General features: G+C 37.1%; 1 protein-coding gene across 4 annotated transcripts in view; it reads left to right on the top strand.

Moving 5' to 3' along the window:
- Ogt (O-linked N-acetylglucosamine (GlcNAc) transferase) overlaps window positions 1-13,520 on the top strand; it is a 37,804-nt gene that overhangs the window by 5,260 nt on the left and 19,024 nt on the right. For all 4 annotated transcript variants that reach the window (XR_013154681.1, XM_077107508.1, XM_077107509.1 and 1 more), the window contains 2 exons: window positions 5,964-6,032; window positions 9,306-9,422. Coding sequence is in view for 3 of the 4 variants with exons in the window: in XM_077107508.1 (XP_076963623.1) it covers window positions 5,964-6,032; window positions 9,306-9,422 (186 nt within the window). In the remaining variant the exon portion in view is untranslated. The remainder of the gene's footprint in view (window positions 1-5,963; window positions 6,033-9,305; window positions 9,423-13,520) is intronic.

Below are 13,520 nucleotides of genomic sequence, written 5' to 3'. Positions count from 1 at the left end.
GTGATAGTATCCACACTGGGTTGGTGGTGGTCCTTTTTTTTTTTTTTTGTGTGTGTTGGGGATTGGATTGATCCCAGAGGTGCTTTACCATCCCTAGCCCTTTTTATGCTTTTATTTTGAGACAGGGTTTGTCTCAGTTGCTTAGAGTCTCACTAATTTGCTGAGATTGGCCTCAAATTTTAAATCTTCCTGCCTCGTCTCTGGGATTACAGGTGTGCACCACCATGGCTGGCTCACACCAGGCTTTTAATTCTTCTTCTTCTTCTTCTTTTTTTTTTTTTTTTGTCATAGTTATAGATGTGTTCTGGAGAACAGGTAAGATATCCAGGTCCAGAGGGCAGATATAAATTCATAAGCTTCAGACATAAGTTATTTGGTCTCGGAGAGATACAAAAATATAAGCCTTGCCCATATGACTTTTGATGTAGTTAGGGAAAGTAGATGTAAACTTACGAGGTAAGTGATAAAGAGAATGGTTGTAGGAATCCAGAAAAAAGTTTAAGAATATGTTCCCAATCTACATCATTAACATACAGTTTAATAACAACTCTGGAAATGGTTAACAATTATTACTACTAATATTTACCAATTATTGGACCTCTTTTTTTTCCCTGGGTCGGGGGGTACTGGGGATTGAACTCAGAGGCCCTTATACTGAGCCACATCCCCAACCTGTGTGTTTTTTTTTGAGGTAGGATTTTACTAAATTGCTTAGGGCTTTGCTGAGTTTCTGGGGCTGCCATTGAACTTGGTGATCCTCCTGCCTCAGCCTCCTGAGCTACTGGGATTACAGGTGTGCACCACCACACCTCGCTTATTGGACTTATATGCGCTTAGACACTGCTCACTGCTTTAGATGACTTTTTTTTTTTAATCCTTACAATGAGACTTCAAAGTAAATGGTATTAGTTCTAATTTTACCAATTACAAAAAGAAATAGACTCAAGGGTTATGTGACTTTCTTGTGATCATGTAGCTAGTAATGGTGAAATGGATGTTAAAACCTGCTCCTGAATATCTTCAAAGCAAAAGTTAAAGTGAAAAGAAATAAAAGATAAGAAGGGGATGCTGTGCTCAGTGGGCACTCACCCCTCAAGGCAGCCCTTGAGCACAGTTTGAAAACCATTGATCATATACTGCTGTCCCTTAATCCCCATTTTATAGGTTAGAAGACTGAAGCTTACTTTAGTAATTTGCTCAAAGATCTGAGAATCTTTCCATTGTGACATCTATGAACAATTATTTTTTTTCAGTTAATTTTGAAAGCTTAAGATTTCTTTTTAAAAAAGAAAATTAATTGCTTTTTGAATGGATCCAGTGAAAATTTCTAGTCATTCCTCATGGATGTAGCTAATGACAGTAAGTTCTTATGTAACATTTCAGAGATACTCATTGTATGTATGTATAAATTTGAGTGACTTTTAATTTTTATTGCTGTACTATCTAACTTGTAACCAATAGAAAGTTTTGGGCAACTGTACATGAGTTGCCATTAGGGCCTGGACCCCATTCTTCCCAGTGGCTCAGGGCTCACCTCTGTACCTAGTTGTCACAGTCCAGTAAGTTATTTTTCTTTATTATCTGGGTTCTACCCTTCACTTGTGCTGTCTTGTACAACTTAGGTCTTGACCAATTTTCATTCTGATTTCCTTGGCTCCAGTTGCCTTTGCATGTAGTAGAGCAGCCAGCCACTGCTACTGACAGTATACTAAATCATAGGAGTGTATTGAAAAGGGAAAACTAAAGTGGGAGACAGAACCATGTTAATCTGTTAACAGTAAACTTATCATCATGCCCTACCAAAGAAGTGAGATAGTGCTAAAATAAATTATGGGATTATATGGGATTGTGCAAACTCCCTTGATTACATTAAATATATTATGGTGATCATGTTTTTTTAATTTATTTCAGGATACCTGGTCTAAACTAGATTTAAACTTACTATCAAAGGCTTGATGTCAATATAGTGCTGATAGAATCTTGAGTTCCTTATGTGTGGTGCTTAAATGCATCATTAATACATTGTGACCATGAATCATAGATGCAGTTGGCATTCTAAGAAAAATAAAATCTGATTGTTTAATTTTTGTAGCAGTGAAAAAATGTTAAAGTACTTTTAACCTCTTTTCAGCAGTGTTTATCTTTTAAGTTGGTAAATATGTGAGTTTATAAGTTATCCCCCATGTCTTGATAATATAAATTACTTGTAAAACATAAAGCTGTTTCATATTTTTATATTCTGAATTGTCTTCAGTAATGTGGCATGGTGTAACAATTTTGCTAAAATTTTAGCCCATTATATTTAAAGGTACTATTGTATTTGGTGTTCTTTTACATGATGGCTCACTGGAGTTGCCCATACCTAGCAATCCCATTTATAAATTAAGCATAGGATTGTTTTCTTGTATAATGATTGTAACCCTGAGTTGCTTTAAGCAGCTCTATTTCTGAATCTATAGGTTGTTGAAGCATTACTTCTGCTTTGATGGTGGATGCATAGCTTTGAGAGCTACTGGCATCCTAACCATCATGTGTTACTGTCATGTATTGTTGTGAATCTCACTTATAAACTGTGGAAAACCATATATTTCTATTCTTCTCTGTTCAGCTTTTTGTTAAGTTTGTCTTGAAAATATCACATTTAAATATTTGAGTGCCTTTTGCGTATATAGTGCTTGGTTAGGAATTGGAGAGATGTGTTGTGGGCAGAAAGTTGTGGGTTATTATATGAGACAGATCTGACCCATAAAGGAAAAAAAGATGTAAGCTCCTCGGATGATTATTGTTGGAGAGTATTAATCAGAAGATTTCCTCGAGTGGGTGCTTATAACCTAAGCATTCTGTAGGAAGGTAAATAGCAAGTAGACTTCCTTGGCTGAAGTGGTGAGTCAAGTAGTAACAAGAAGTGAGTGTAGTAGAGCAGAGTCAATTGGAAGATTTCAAAAGAATAGAGAGGCTGAGGAGTTTGAATTTAATTTGAGAGGCAATTGAGAACTACTGCAGGTTTTTTTCGACCTGATTTTACTTCATGTGTATGTATATATAGAGATGTTATGGGGGGTAAGACTGGGGGCTTTAGGAGTCAGGAAACAGTTGCAATCTTAGGAGCAATAGTTACAAAGGAAAATCTTATTTCTAATTCCTTACTTTTACTTTATTTATTTTTGGTGGTATTGGGGATTGAACTCAGCTCTACTATCAAGCTACTTTCCCAGCCCTAGTCTTTATTTTGAGACACAGGGTCTCCTTAAGTTGCCAAGGTCTTGAGCTTGCAATCCTCCTGCCTCTACCTACCCAGTAGCTGGAGTTAAGCCATGTGACACTTTGCCCAGCTAATTCCTTACCTTTATTCACACTATTTTCTCTTGTTTGCAATGCCCTCTTCCTTTGTTAAACCTCTACTCATATCTTTCAAGGATAAGTTTAAACTTTTCCTTTGAGCTCATCTACTTTTACTACTGTGTGGACATTTAGTATGTGTGTGCCTTGTCCTTCTCTGTAGATTGTAAGCCCCTCGATGGTAAAGGATTCAATTAATTTCTTTTTCCTTCAGTTTCAGGCATCCTATTGAATAAAGTTTTTCATGCAAGATATTAATCTGGGATGGGTACAATGGGCCAGGCTTTAGAAATGTTGATTCTCTTAGCCGATACTGTTTGTGACTTGACAGATGAAGCAGAATTTGTTGCCATAGGTTTTGAAATTTTGGGGAGAATGGTAATATTCTTGCATTTTCTTTTTTTCCTCTCATACTGGGGTTTGAACCCAGTGGTGCTTTTCCTCTAAGCTACATCCCTATCCCTTTTATCTTGAGACAGAATCTTACTACTTTGCTTAGGTCCTTGCAAAGTTGCTGAGGCTGGTCACAAACTTGCAGTTCTCCTGTTTCAGCCTTCCAGTTCACTGGGACTTCAGGTGTGTGTATCTGCACCTGACTATTCTTGGCATTTTCTAAACATTAGGGAGATATATATGCATATGTTTGGATCCCCAGAATTAGATTTCACTATTATGTTTAATATGCCATACTCTACCTTTTTCTAAAACTGCCTTGTTGATTATCTGAAACATCTATTTTTAATGATGGGATTGTGTTAATTTCATTTAATATGCTGTAATGGATCTCGATGATATAACTAAATAACAGATATATTGTTAGGATGTGATTGGCATCCATCCAAGAGTTTATAGAAACTAGAGGGAAAATTATGTAACAGTTGGCTAAAATGTGTAGCCCTTGTTGGAGGGTTATTCTGAGACTTCTGGTTATTATGGCTCAGAAAAGGCATAGGAGTTGGTAATATTCCAAAGATTTATTGCCACAATTAAGTAGTAGGAGTTTGAGCAGATTGGATGATACAGGCATGCCAAAATGGATAACTTTAAAGTGTAGGGGTAAAAACATACAAAGGTAGATAGCACCATTATAGAATCCATTGCGTCTGATACTACAAATAGGGCTTAAAAGTGCTTAGATTAATTAGAAGGATGATAAATCTGTAATTAGATTAATGGGACCTGTAGAGTTTTGAGGATTAGTGTTGTTCTGTGCTTAATGTTATGAGAGAAAGAAAACCATATACTTTAAAAATGTCAGTCATTGCTTAAGGGACAATACTGAGTCAGGTAACTATTAGGGTGCTCAACCCAGTATGGCCAACCATGAATTTTCTGTGGCAGCCAGTATACTTTATCGGCAAACATTTTGGTTTGCCTTGTGAACGGTAATATATAATCATAAAAGCTGCTTATCAGTAAAATTAATCAGTGGATTCTGGAAACCATAGTATAGTTGCAGAGAGAATAATATATATGGTGTTTCTTTGGCACAGTTGATGAAACAGCACATTGTAGGAATTAAGGCACTTTGACCCATGGAACCATTTGGAATGAGAAGTACACTTTGTATTGCTATTATCTCTGCTTGTCGACTAATAGATTTGACCGACAGAGGCAAACAAGGACAAATAAAAATATAAGCTCACTGTTCTGATGAGTGTCTCATACTGAGGAATGGACTGGCGAGTCAGATGACTAGCAACACAATTGAGCTGCTAATAAAAAAGCAGAGTCAACTGCTTTTCATTATTCACCCACTCAGCCCTGATGGCACTTAATAGTAATGAGTAATCTAGTGGCAGGTGTCAGGATTGAGGCTGTGGTTGGATGGTAATCCTTTGCCTAAGAGCGAAATGTAGTCAAGGTTTCTAAATATGCCTGAGAGCCAAAGGGTAGGTTTGTTGATGGGTAATCACTTGCTAAGTGCAGTACTATTTTTCTGCTATGGAAAATTTTTGGTCCTTGATGCAGGAGTGATTCATCATAACCTTGAATAAAACAGCTGAATAAATATTCAATCATTTTTGTAACAACTGATGTTTGAAGAGGAAAGAGGCTCTTGTAAGGTCCCGTAGTCTTTTATCTGAAACTGATGGGGTCAGATGCATTTCAAAATCCAGAATTTTTAGGATTTTAGAACATAACACCATATATGAAACTCCCAGATTGGTCTAGAACAGCATATTAGAGTAAAAAACATATTTCTGCAGCAAAAGATGAGTGTTCATACTAAGTGAGAAATGTATAAATAGTGTCATGTAGACCTGGGTGTGGTGGTGCATGCCTGTAATCTAATGATTTGGGGGGGCTAAGGCAGGAGGATCACAAATTCTTCTTACAACTAAACAAGACCTTGTCTCAAAATAAAAAAGGATTGGAGATGTAACTGAGTGTTAGAGCGCCCCTGGATTCAATCCCCATCACTACACAAACACACAATAAGTTTGGGGGACTTTTGGGATTTGGAATTGAGGGTAAGAGATTGTGGTCTTGCACATAGGTTTGTCAAGCAGTATATTTTGGTCAGTAATAAAATGGCAGAGAACTAAATGTGCATAAGTGATTTCAAGATGTTTTGATCAACAAATCAGTGTAATTAATGACATTATCTTCTGGGTTTCTAGGATTTGTACTGTGTTCGCAGTGACCTGGGGAACCTGCTTAAAGCCCTGGGTCGCTTGGAAGAAGCCAAGGTAGGTGTTTGATAGAACACATTTAAACATCAGTGTTATGAAAACTTGTACTTTTTTGCCAAGTCTTCAACTCTTCATTGAGCTATCTTCACAAAACAGTCCTGTGAAACTGAGGAAAACTGTCGACATGACTCGCCTCAGACTAGAGCAGGGCCAGGCTTTGGCATATCTGTTCTAAATCTGGGGGTAAAGCAAGAACCTGAACATTGTGGAGCCTTTCTGCTGAGCTAGATCATCTTTAAACAATGGGCTCCGTCATGATCTTATGTGGGAATAAATAACATTCCTTCAAATCTGAGGCTTGCCTGCTGGTGACAAGCAGAGCGCCTGTGATTTGGCTCAAGACTCCTATATGATGCAGGTGCCATTGAAAATGCTGCTCTTCTAAGTCCTTTGTGGCTTGTAAGTGGAGAAGAATTTCATCCAAATGTTACCCTGTAATACTGGCATTTAAAATTCTTATTTAACCTTCCTCCCTTCATCTTCCTCACCCTTTTTTACAGTGGAAGAAAGGCTATTAAAATGATTGCAAATTAATAATTGGACTATCCTGCCCCTTCTTGTCCCCACTCCCTCCCCAAGTTCCTTTTTCCTCTTTTCCAATCCTAGTTGTCTACCTTCTTTTCTTCCTCACTTCCTTCTTTTATTCCTCCCCACCCACCTCCTTAAAAAAAAAAAAAAAAAAGGAAAGACAAAGCTGGTTTGTTTGGGAAATGGACTGATCGAAAGAAAACTTGCCAAAGTGGAAAGGTGGCTTTTAGCATTGTTTCCAAATAATGAATTTGAATACCAGGTTGGGTTAATTAAAGCTTTTGGTATAATTTACAATTAAATTTATAAATGCAATTGTCTTGTTACAAGCCACCTTACGCAACCGCGCTGCAGGGGTGAGGAGTGGGGAGAAACCAGAATGCTTCTGAAACTCCCACCTGTTGCTCTGAGCCCCACGCGCATGCTAATGCGTGGAGTGTATGCGCAGCGTAGCTGTCTGTTTGACTGCTCATCAAGGGAGGGAGAAGGCTTTTCAGCACCATCTAATGTTAAAAGGCACTAGTTTATGTGCATACCTCCTAAATTCTGCTGCTGACACTTTGGAATAACCTTATGTAGGTTTCCAGTTAATGAACTGTAATTGATTTCAATCTTAGCTGACAAATCTAATTGGTAATTTATAGAACAAATATTCCATATGCTCCTATTAATTGTCACTCCACCAAGCGGACAGCTAACATGAATTGCACTTCACTGCAGCTTTAGAGATCGGTTTAGGCTGAGACATTGCGCCTGCCTTAGGTTGCTGACTTCTTTATTTCAGAGCTCTGGAGACACCTAGTTTGAAAAATGTTATTCTGGTTTTTGTGAGAACTTAGTAAAAAGAAAATACTCTTGAGTGAAATGCAATGTATTTCTTTTGTAATCAGTGCATTTGAAAATTCAAGCCAGCATATTCCTAGTAGATGGAAACAAAATTAAGTTCTTTGTAGAAAATGAAGAGCCTTTCTTCCAGCAAAAATCCCTGCTGTATGCAATAGCCCTGATTAACCCTCTCCCTTCTGCATGTTTCCCATGTTACAGACTTGAGACTGTCCTCATTCCCATATGTAATAGACATCCAAAGAATTTCAATTGCTTTGTTGAACTTTTACTAATGATCTTGTTTTTATTTTCTCTCTTGTTTTTGGTTTTTCACCATTGATATTGTATTTAGAAGGTTTCAGGTGGGTGAAACCTCCTATTCCATGCGTAAGGTGCCTCGCTGAAGGGAGCTCGAGGCCTGGATCTAGGGCAGACACACAACCTCCTCCTCCTCTTCCAGCAAGGAACGCACCGAAAAGTCACATGATGAGAAATATGGTAACGGGTTTGTAACTGCCACAGCAAAACAATTTGCCTCCATGCCTGAATCTTCTGTCTTGTGGCTTCAAAAACAGCTTAAAATAATTTTATTTACAAGCAAGTTATGTAAGAGAATGTTTTATACTATAGCCACAATTCTGTCAAAGATAAGTAAAAGTTAATTAAGATATTAAAATTATTAGAGATAATTTACTAGTTAAAGCTTCTAACTCTTCTTGTTGTTCATTTTTTTTCCTTTTTTCTTCTTTGTTTGGATTGCAGCATTCTGCTCTTCTGATGATGCGCTGTGACCCTGCAGTAGCGCAAAGGCTGCGCAGCGTTAATGCGCATTGCGTGCGAATGAGCCCCTGTGAACGGTTGACTAGATGAGTAATCTGATTGACTGGCTCCCTCAGTCCTATTCTGTAGCCTTTTTGGATAAAATTGGGTTTTAACATACCTTGAGTCCAACTAATCTCATTAAACAAATATTCTCTATGGGCCTGTCTAGTAGATTAATGGATCTGGTTGGCCGTTTGCTGCGTCTAGGGGTGTTCTACGTAGCGCAGCAGTTCGCAGCGATTGCGCAGTGCGATGCTGTTAGGTGGCGCAAGCGATGTTTGCGCTCGCATTACAGGGACCTCAACCTAGGTGCAATCCTGTCATGTGAGGTTTCAGCTTCAGTCCTCCATGAAATATAGGGGCATTATGAATTTGTAACTGAAAGTCTGGCTAAGATATCTGACTTGGCAGAAAAACATGTTTTCTCTAACTCAGGAGCATAGTTTTAATGTTAGGAACATTATCCAGAGCAGTATTTCCCAAAATGTGTTTCATAGTACTCTAATAAAATGTTCAATGAGAGAAGAGTTCCATGGTCAACTAAGTTCAGGGAATCTTTTAATAGTATTAAAGGCTAACGGAAGTCCTTGTAGAGTTGTAAAGAAACCTGTTTTCTATTTTCCTAATTTACTTGACCATGAAATCCTTTTTATCCAGTGACATTTTTTAACACCTCATAGGACACACTTTGGGAAATGTGAATACTTGGTCTTAAGTGGTTGGTTCCCTCTAGATATCACTTGAAAATGTAATCAGAGCTCTTAGGTGTTCAGGTAAGAAAAGTTCAGTATTAGAATTAAGCAACTGACCTCCCAATGAGTTCCAGTGTAAGGGTTGGTCATTGGTTGACAGAACTGAACATGGTGGTTTGCACTTGGGTTCTGGTGGCGCAGGCGCAGGAGCAGCCAGCTGTGGCAGCGCATTAGTTTTGGCGCAAGCGAGCCTATGCTGCAGGGTCACTTTTGACTGGTCAGAGAAGGAATAATGATATCACCTTCTTCCCCCCCCAATCTTTTTTTTTTTTTCCCTTTACAAATTTTCCCCTTTCCCTTTACCTCCTTCCCCTCCCATCTTCTTTCATTAACCCCTCCTAAGGCATGTTATTTGAAAGCAATTGAGACGCAACCGAACTTTGCAGTAGCTTGGAGTAATCTTGGCTGTGTTTTCAATGCACAAGGGGAAATTTGGCTTGCAATCCATCACTTTGAAAAGGTTAGTTGTTAAATTAATAATTGGTATTCATGATGTACTTACGTGTGCAGAATGTCCTTACTAGAACTAAATAATTTAGACCTTTACTTAACCAGCCCAGAATACCTTTGTTTCTCTGACAGTATTGCAGTATTAGCTGAATCATATATGGTATGGCAGTTTTCCAGTTTTGCATTGAGATTGTACTTAAGTAACTGAAAGTTCTTTTTTAAAAGGGTAGCTTTACTTTGAAAAACCAAAGCTTCTTGATGAAAAGCTGATTCCAGATCTGGGGCAAGAAATGTACAAAATTTGTCTGAAATGCCTTGTCATACCAGAAAGCTTTGATGTATTTGTGTCAGAATGACTCAGTAGAGGCTCCCACTGTCTAAATGGGACTTGAGTATCAGTGGGAATAAAAACTGAAATATATTAAAATGTATAAAATATGTTTAAATCCATGAGTTCATAATCGTACTAAAAAGACTAGTCACCTTTTGAAAAAGGTGAACTCTCTTTAACTCTATTAAGGAACAACTCTTTAAGAAAAAAAACAAAAACTTTTTTTTTTAATCCATTCATCTATTGAAGGCCATCTAGGTTGGTTCCACAGTTTAGCTATCGTGAATTGTGCTGCTCTAAACATGGATGTGGCTATATCCCTGTAGTATGCTGTTTTTAAGTCCTTTGGGTATAGACTGGTGAGAGGGATAGCTGGGTCAAATGGTGGTTTCATTCCCAATTTTCCAAGAAATATCCATACTGCTTTTCATATTGGCTGTACCAATTTACGTTGTAGGAGTGTACCTTTTTCCCCACATCCTCGCCAACACTTATTGTTGTTTGTATTCATAATAGCTGCCAACACTTATTGTTGTTTTTATTCATAATAGCTGCCATTCTGACTGGAGTGAAATGAAATATTAGAGTAGTTTTGATTTGCATTTCTCTAATTGCTAGTGATGATGAACATTTTTTCATATATTTGTTGAATGATTGTATATCATCTTCTGAGAAGTGTCTGTTTAGGTCCTTGGCCCATTTATTGATTGGGGAATGGATAAAAAAATGTGGCATATATACACAATGGAATTTTACTCAGCAATAAAAGAAAATAAAATCATGGTATTTGCAGGTGAATGGATGGAGTTAGAGAAGATAATGCTAAGTGAAGTTAGTGAATCCCAAAAAACCAAATGCTGAATGTTTTATCTCATATAAGGAGGCTGATTCATAGTGGGGTAGGGAGGGGGAGCATGGGATGAATAGATGAACTCTAGATAGGGCAGAGGGGTGGAAAGGGAAGGAAGGGGGCACGGGGTTGGATGGTGGAATGTGATGGTCATTATAATCCAAAGTACATGTATGAAGATACCAACTGGTATGAATATACTTTGTATACAACCAGAGAAATGAAAAATTGTGTTCTATATGTGTAATAAGAATTGTAATGTATTCTGTCATATATAAATTTAAAAAAATTAATTAAAAAAAAGAAACAAAATAACTTTGGTGTTTGAGATCTAACCCAGGGCCTTGTGTATGCTAGGCAAGTACTCTACTAGTGAACTACATCTGTAACCCAGGAGCAACTCATTTTTAAAAACGGGCTTAGAAGAACAACTTTTTTTTTTAACTCAACATCTTTATTTTATTGATTTATGTTTATGTGGTGCTGAAGATTGAACCCAGGGCCTCACACATGCGAGACAAGCACACTACCACTGAGTCACAGCTCCGGCCCAACACGTTGTGGTTTTAATTCACATTTTACTGATGATTAGAGAGATGTTAAGTTTTTTTTTTTTTTTTTTTTATGTGTCTTTTGGCCATTTTATCTCTCTCTCTCCTTTTTTTTTTTTTTTTTAAAGAAATGTCTGTTCACATCCTTTGCCCCTTTTAAAAATTGGGTTGTTTGCCTTCTTGCTCTTGACCTCCTTTTATATTTTGAAAATTAACTCCTGGGCTGGGATTGTGGCTCAGCGGTGTAGAGTGCTCACCTCCCACATGTGAGACCCTGGGTTCAATCCTCAGCACCACATAAAAATAAATAAGTGAAATAAAAGTACTGTGTCCAACTATAATTAAAAATAAATATTAAAAAAAAAAAGAAAAAGAAAATTAACTCCTTATCAGATGTATGGCTTGCAAATATTTTCACCCAATCCATGGGTTTTCTCTTTACTCTGTTAAATGTTTTGCTGTGTGAAAGCTTTTTACTCTGATAGAATTCCATTTGTCTATTTTTGCTTTTTGTTGCCTATTTTATGCTCTGTGAAATAAACCAGCCACAGAAAGAGAGGTGCTGTATGATCCCACTTACATGTGGAATCAAAAAAGTCAGTCTCTTAGCAATAAACTAAAAAGGTATTTACCAGAGGCTAGTGGGGAAGGGGCATGAAGAAAGGGAAGATGTTGATCAAAGGGTACTGCATGGTGATCATAGTTAATAATAATGTATATTTCAAAATTACTAAATGAATCTAGGAGTTGTGAGGCATATCTGTGTCCCAGGATGATGGTTTGAGCCTAGGAGTTTAAGGCTAACCTAAGCAACATGATGAGAACCTGTGTCCAAAAAGAATAAAGAAGAAAAAAAAGACCTAAAAGAAGTAGATTTTTAAACCTTTTCACCTTAACAAAAATAATGACACATACATTAATTAGCTTGATTGATTCTACAATGTATATACATAGATAAAAACATAATATTATACTACATAATATGCATAATTATTATTAGTTAAAAATTAGTTTTAAACTTTTGTCTTCTCCTGTGTGAACTAGACTTCAGGATAACATAGTAGTTGATGGGAAAAAGTTTCTCTGCATCAAAGTATTCTAGCTAATAAATGAAGAAGGATTGGTAGAATATCATCATTAATACATTTAGGCATTTATCAATGACAACAAAAGAGATAACAGTTAAGTATTGTAATTGAAGTAAATAATTCCAGCTTGGAAGGCTGAGGCAGGAGGATTATAAATTCAAAACCAGCTTCAACAACTTAGAGAGACCCTGTCTAAAAATAAAAAAAATAAAAATAAAAGGGGCTGAGAAATGTAGCTCAGTGATTAAGCACCCCTGTGTTCAATCTCAATACCAAAAAAAAAAAATAATAATAATAATTACATCAGTGAAGTAGGCTTGCAAAAAGAAACAAGAGGGCTGGGGATGTGGCTTACTAGTGAGTACTTGCCTAGCATGCTCGAGGCCCTGGGTTCCATCCCCAGTACTACCAAAAAAGAGAAAAAAAATCAAGAACCCAAATCTGATTTAAGCTTCCAATTCTAACTACCAATTTACAGGAAATATATGGGACAAGGAAACACTAAAAAACACCAGAGGCATGCATTTAGCAACATCCAAACTGAGCTGTATAGGACAATGATTTCTTCAACCATATATAGGAATAAAAATGAGATTTAAATTAAACTTTTTAATTTCAAGGATTAAAAGAAACTTAGAAAGGTATGTTGTCATTGTTTGGGTCTTACTTGGATCCCTAGTCAAAATTAATCAGAAATTGGACCATTGAATAGATATTTGATGTTAAGGAATTATTATTATTATTTTAAGGTATGGTAATGATTTTGTGGTTATGTTGGGAGGGAAAAGCATTTTTGTATACTCCCTGAGATACATATTGGGATATTTTCAAATGGAAAGAGATGTCTGGGATTTCCTTCAAAATGACATGGAGCTGGGTGTGGTGATACACACCTGTAATCCCAGGAGGCTGAGGCAGGAGGATTGCGAGTTCAAAGCCAGCCTCACCAAAAGTGACCAACTCCGTGAAACCTGTCTCCAAATAAAATACAAAATAAGGCTAAGGATGTGGCTCAGTAATCGAGTGCCCCTGAATTCCATCCCTGCTACCTTAAAAAAATGATATGGAGAATGGGAGATTAGTTTGGAATATAGATTACATAAGACTGAAGATGATTTATGAATTATGGAAGATGGGTAACGGAGACCTGGGTTTTTGTTTTTATAATCTGCTATTGTGTACATTTGAAAATTTCTATAGTGAAAAGTGTTTAGGATAGGCATCTATCACTACAGACAATCTATGCCTTGTAGTAAAAATTACCATCTAAAGGAAGAGGAAGTGTCTT

Source organism: Callospermophilus lateralis, chromosome X (assembly GCF_048772815.1).
Source record: "Callospermophilus lateralis isolate mCalLat2 chromosome X, mCalLat2.hap1, whole genome shotgun sequence".
Classification (NCBI taxonomy): domain Eukaryota; kingdom Metazoa; phylum Chordata; class Mammalia; order Rodentia; family Sciuridae; genus Callospermophilus; species Callospermophilus lateralis.
Note: the sequence above shows the minus strand (reverse complement) of the source record. Positions and strands in the feature narration are given on the sequence as shown.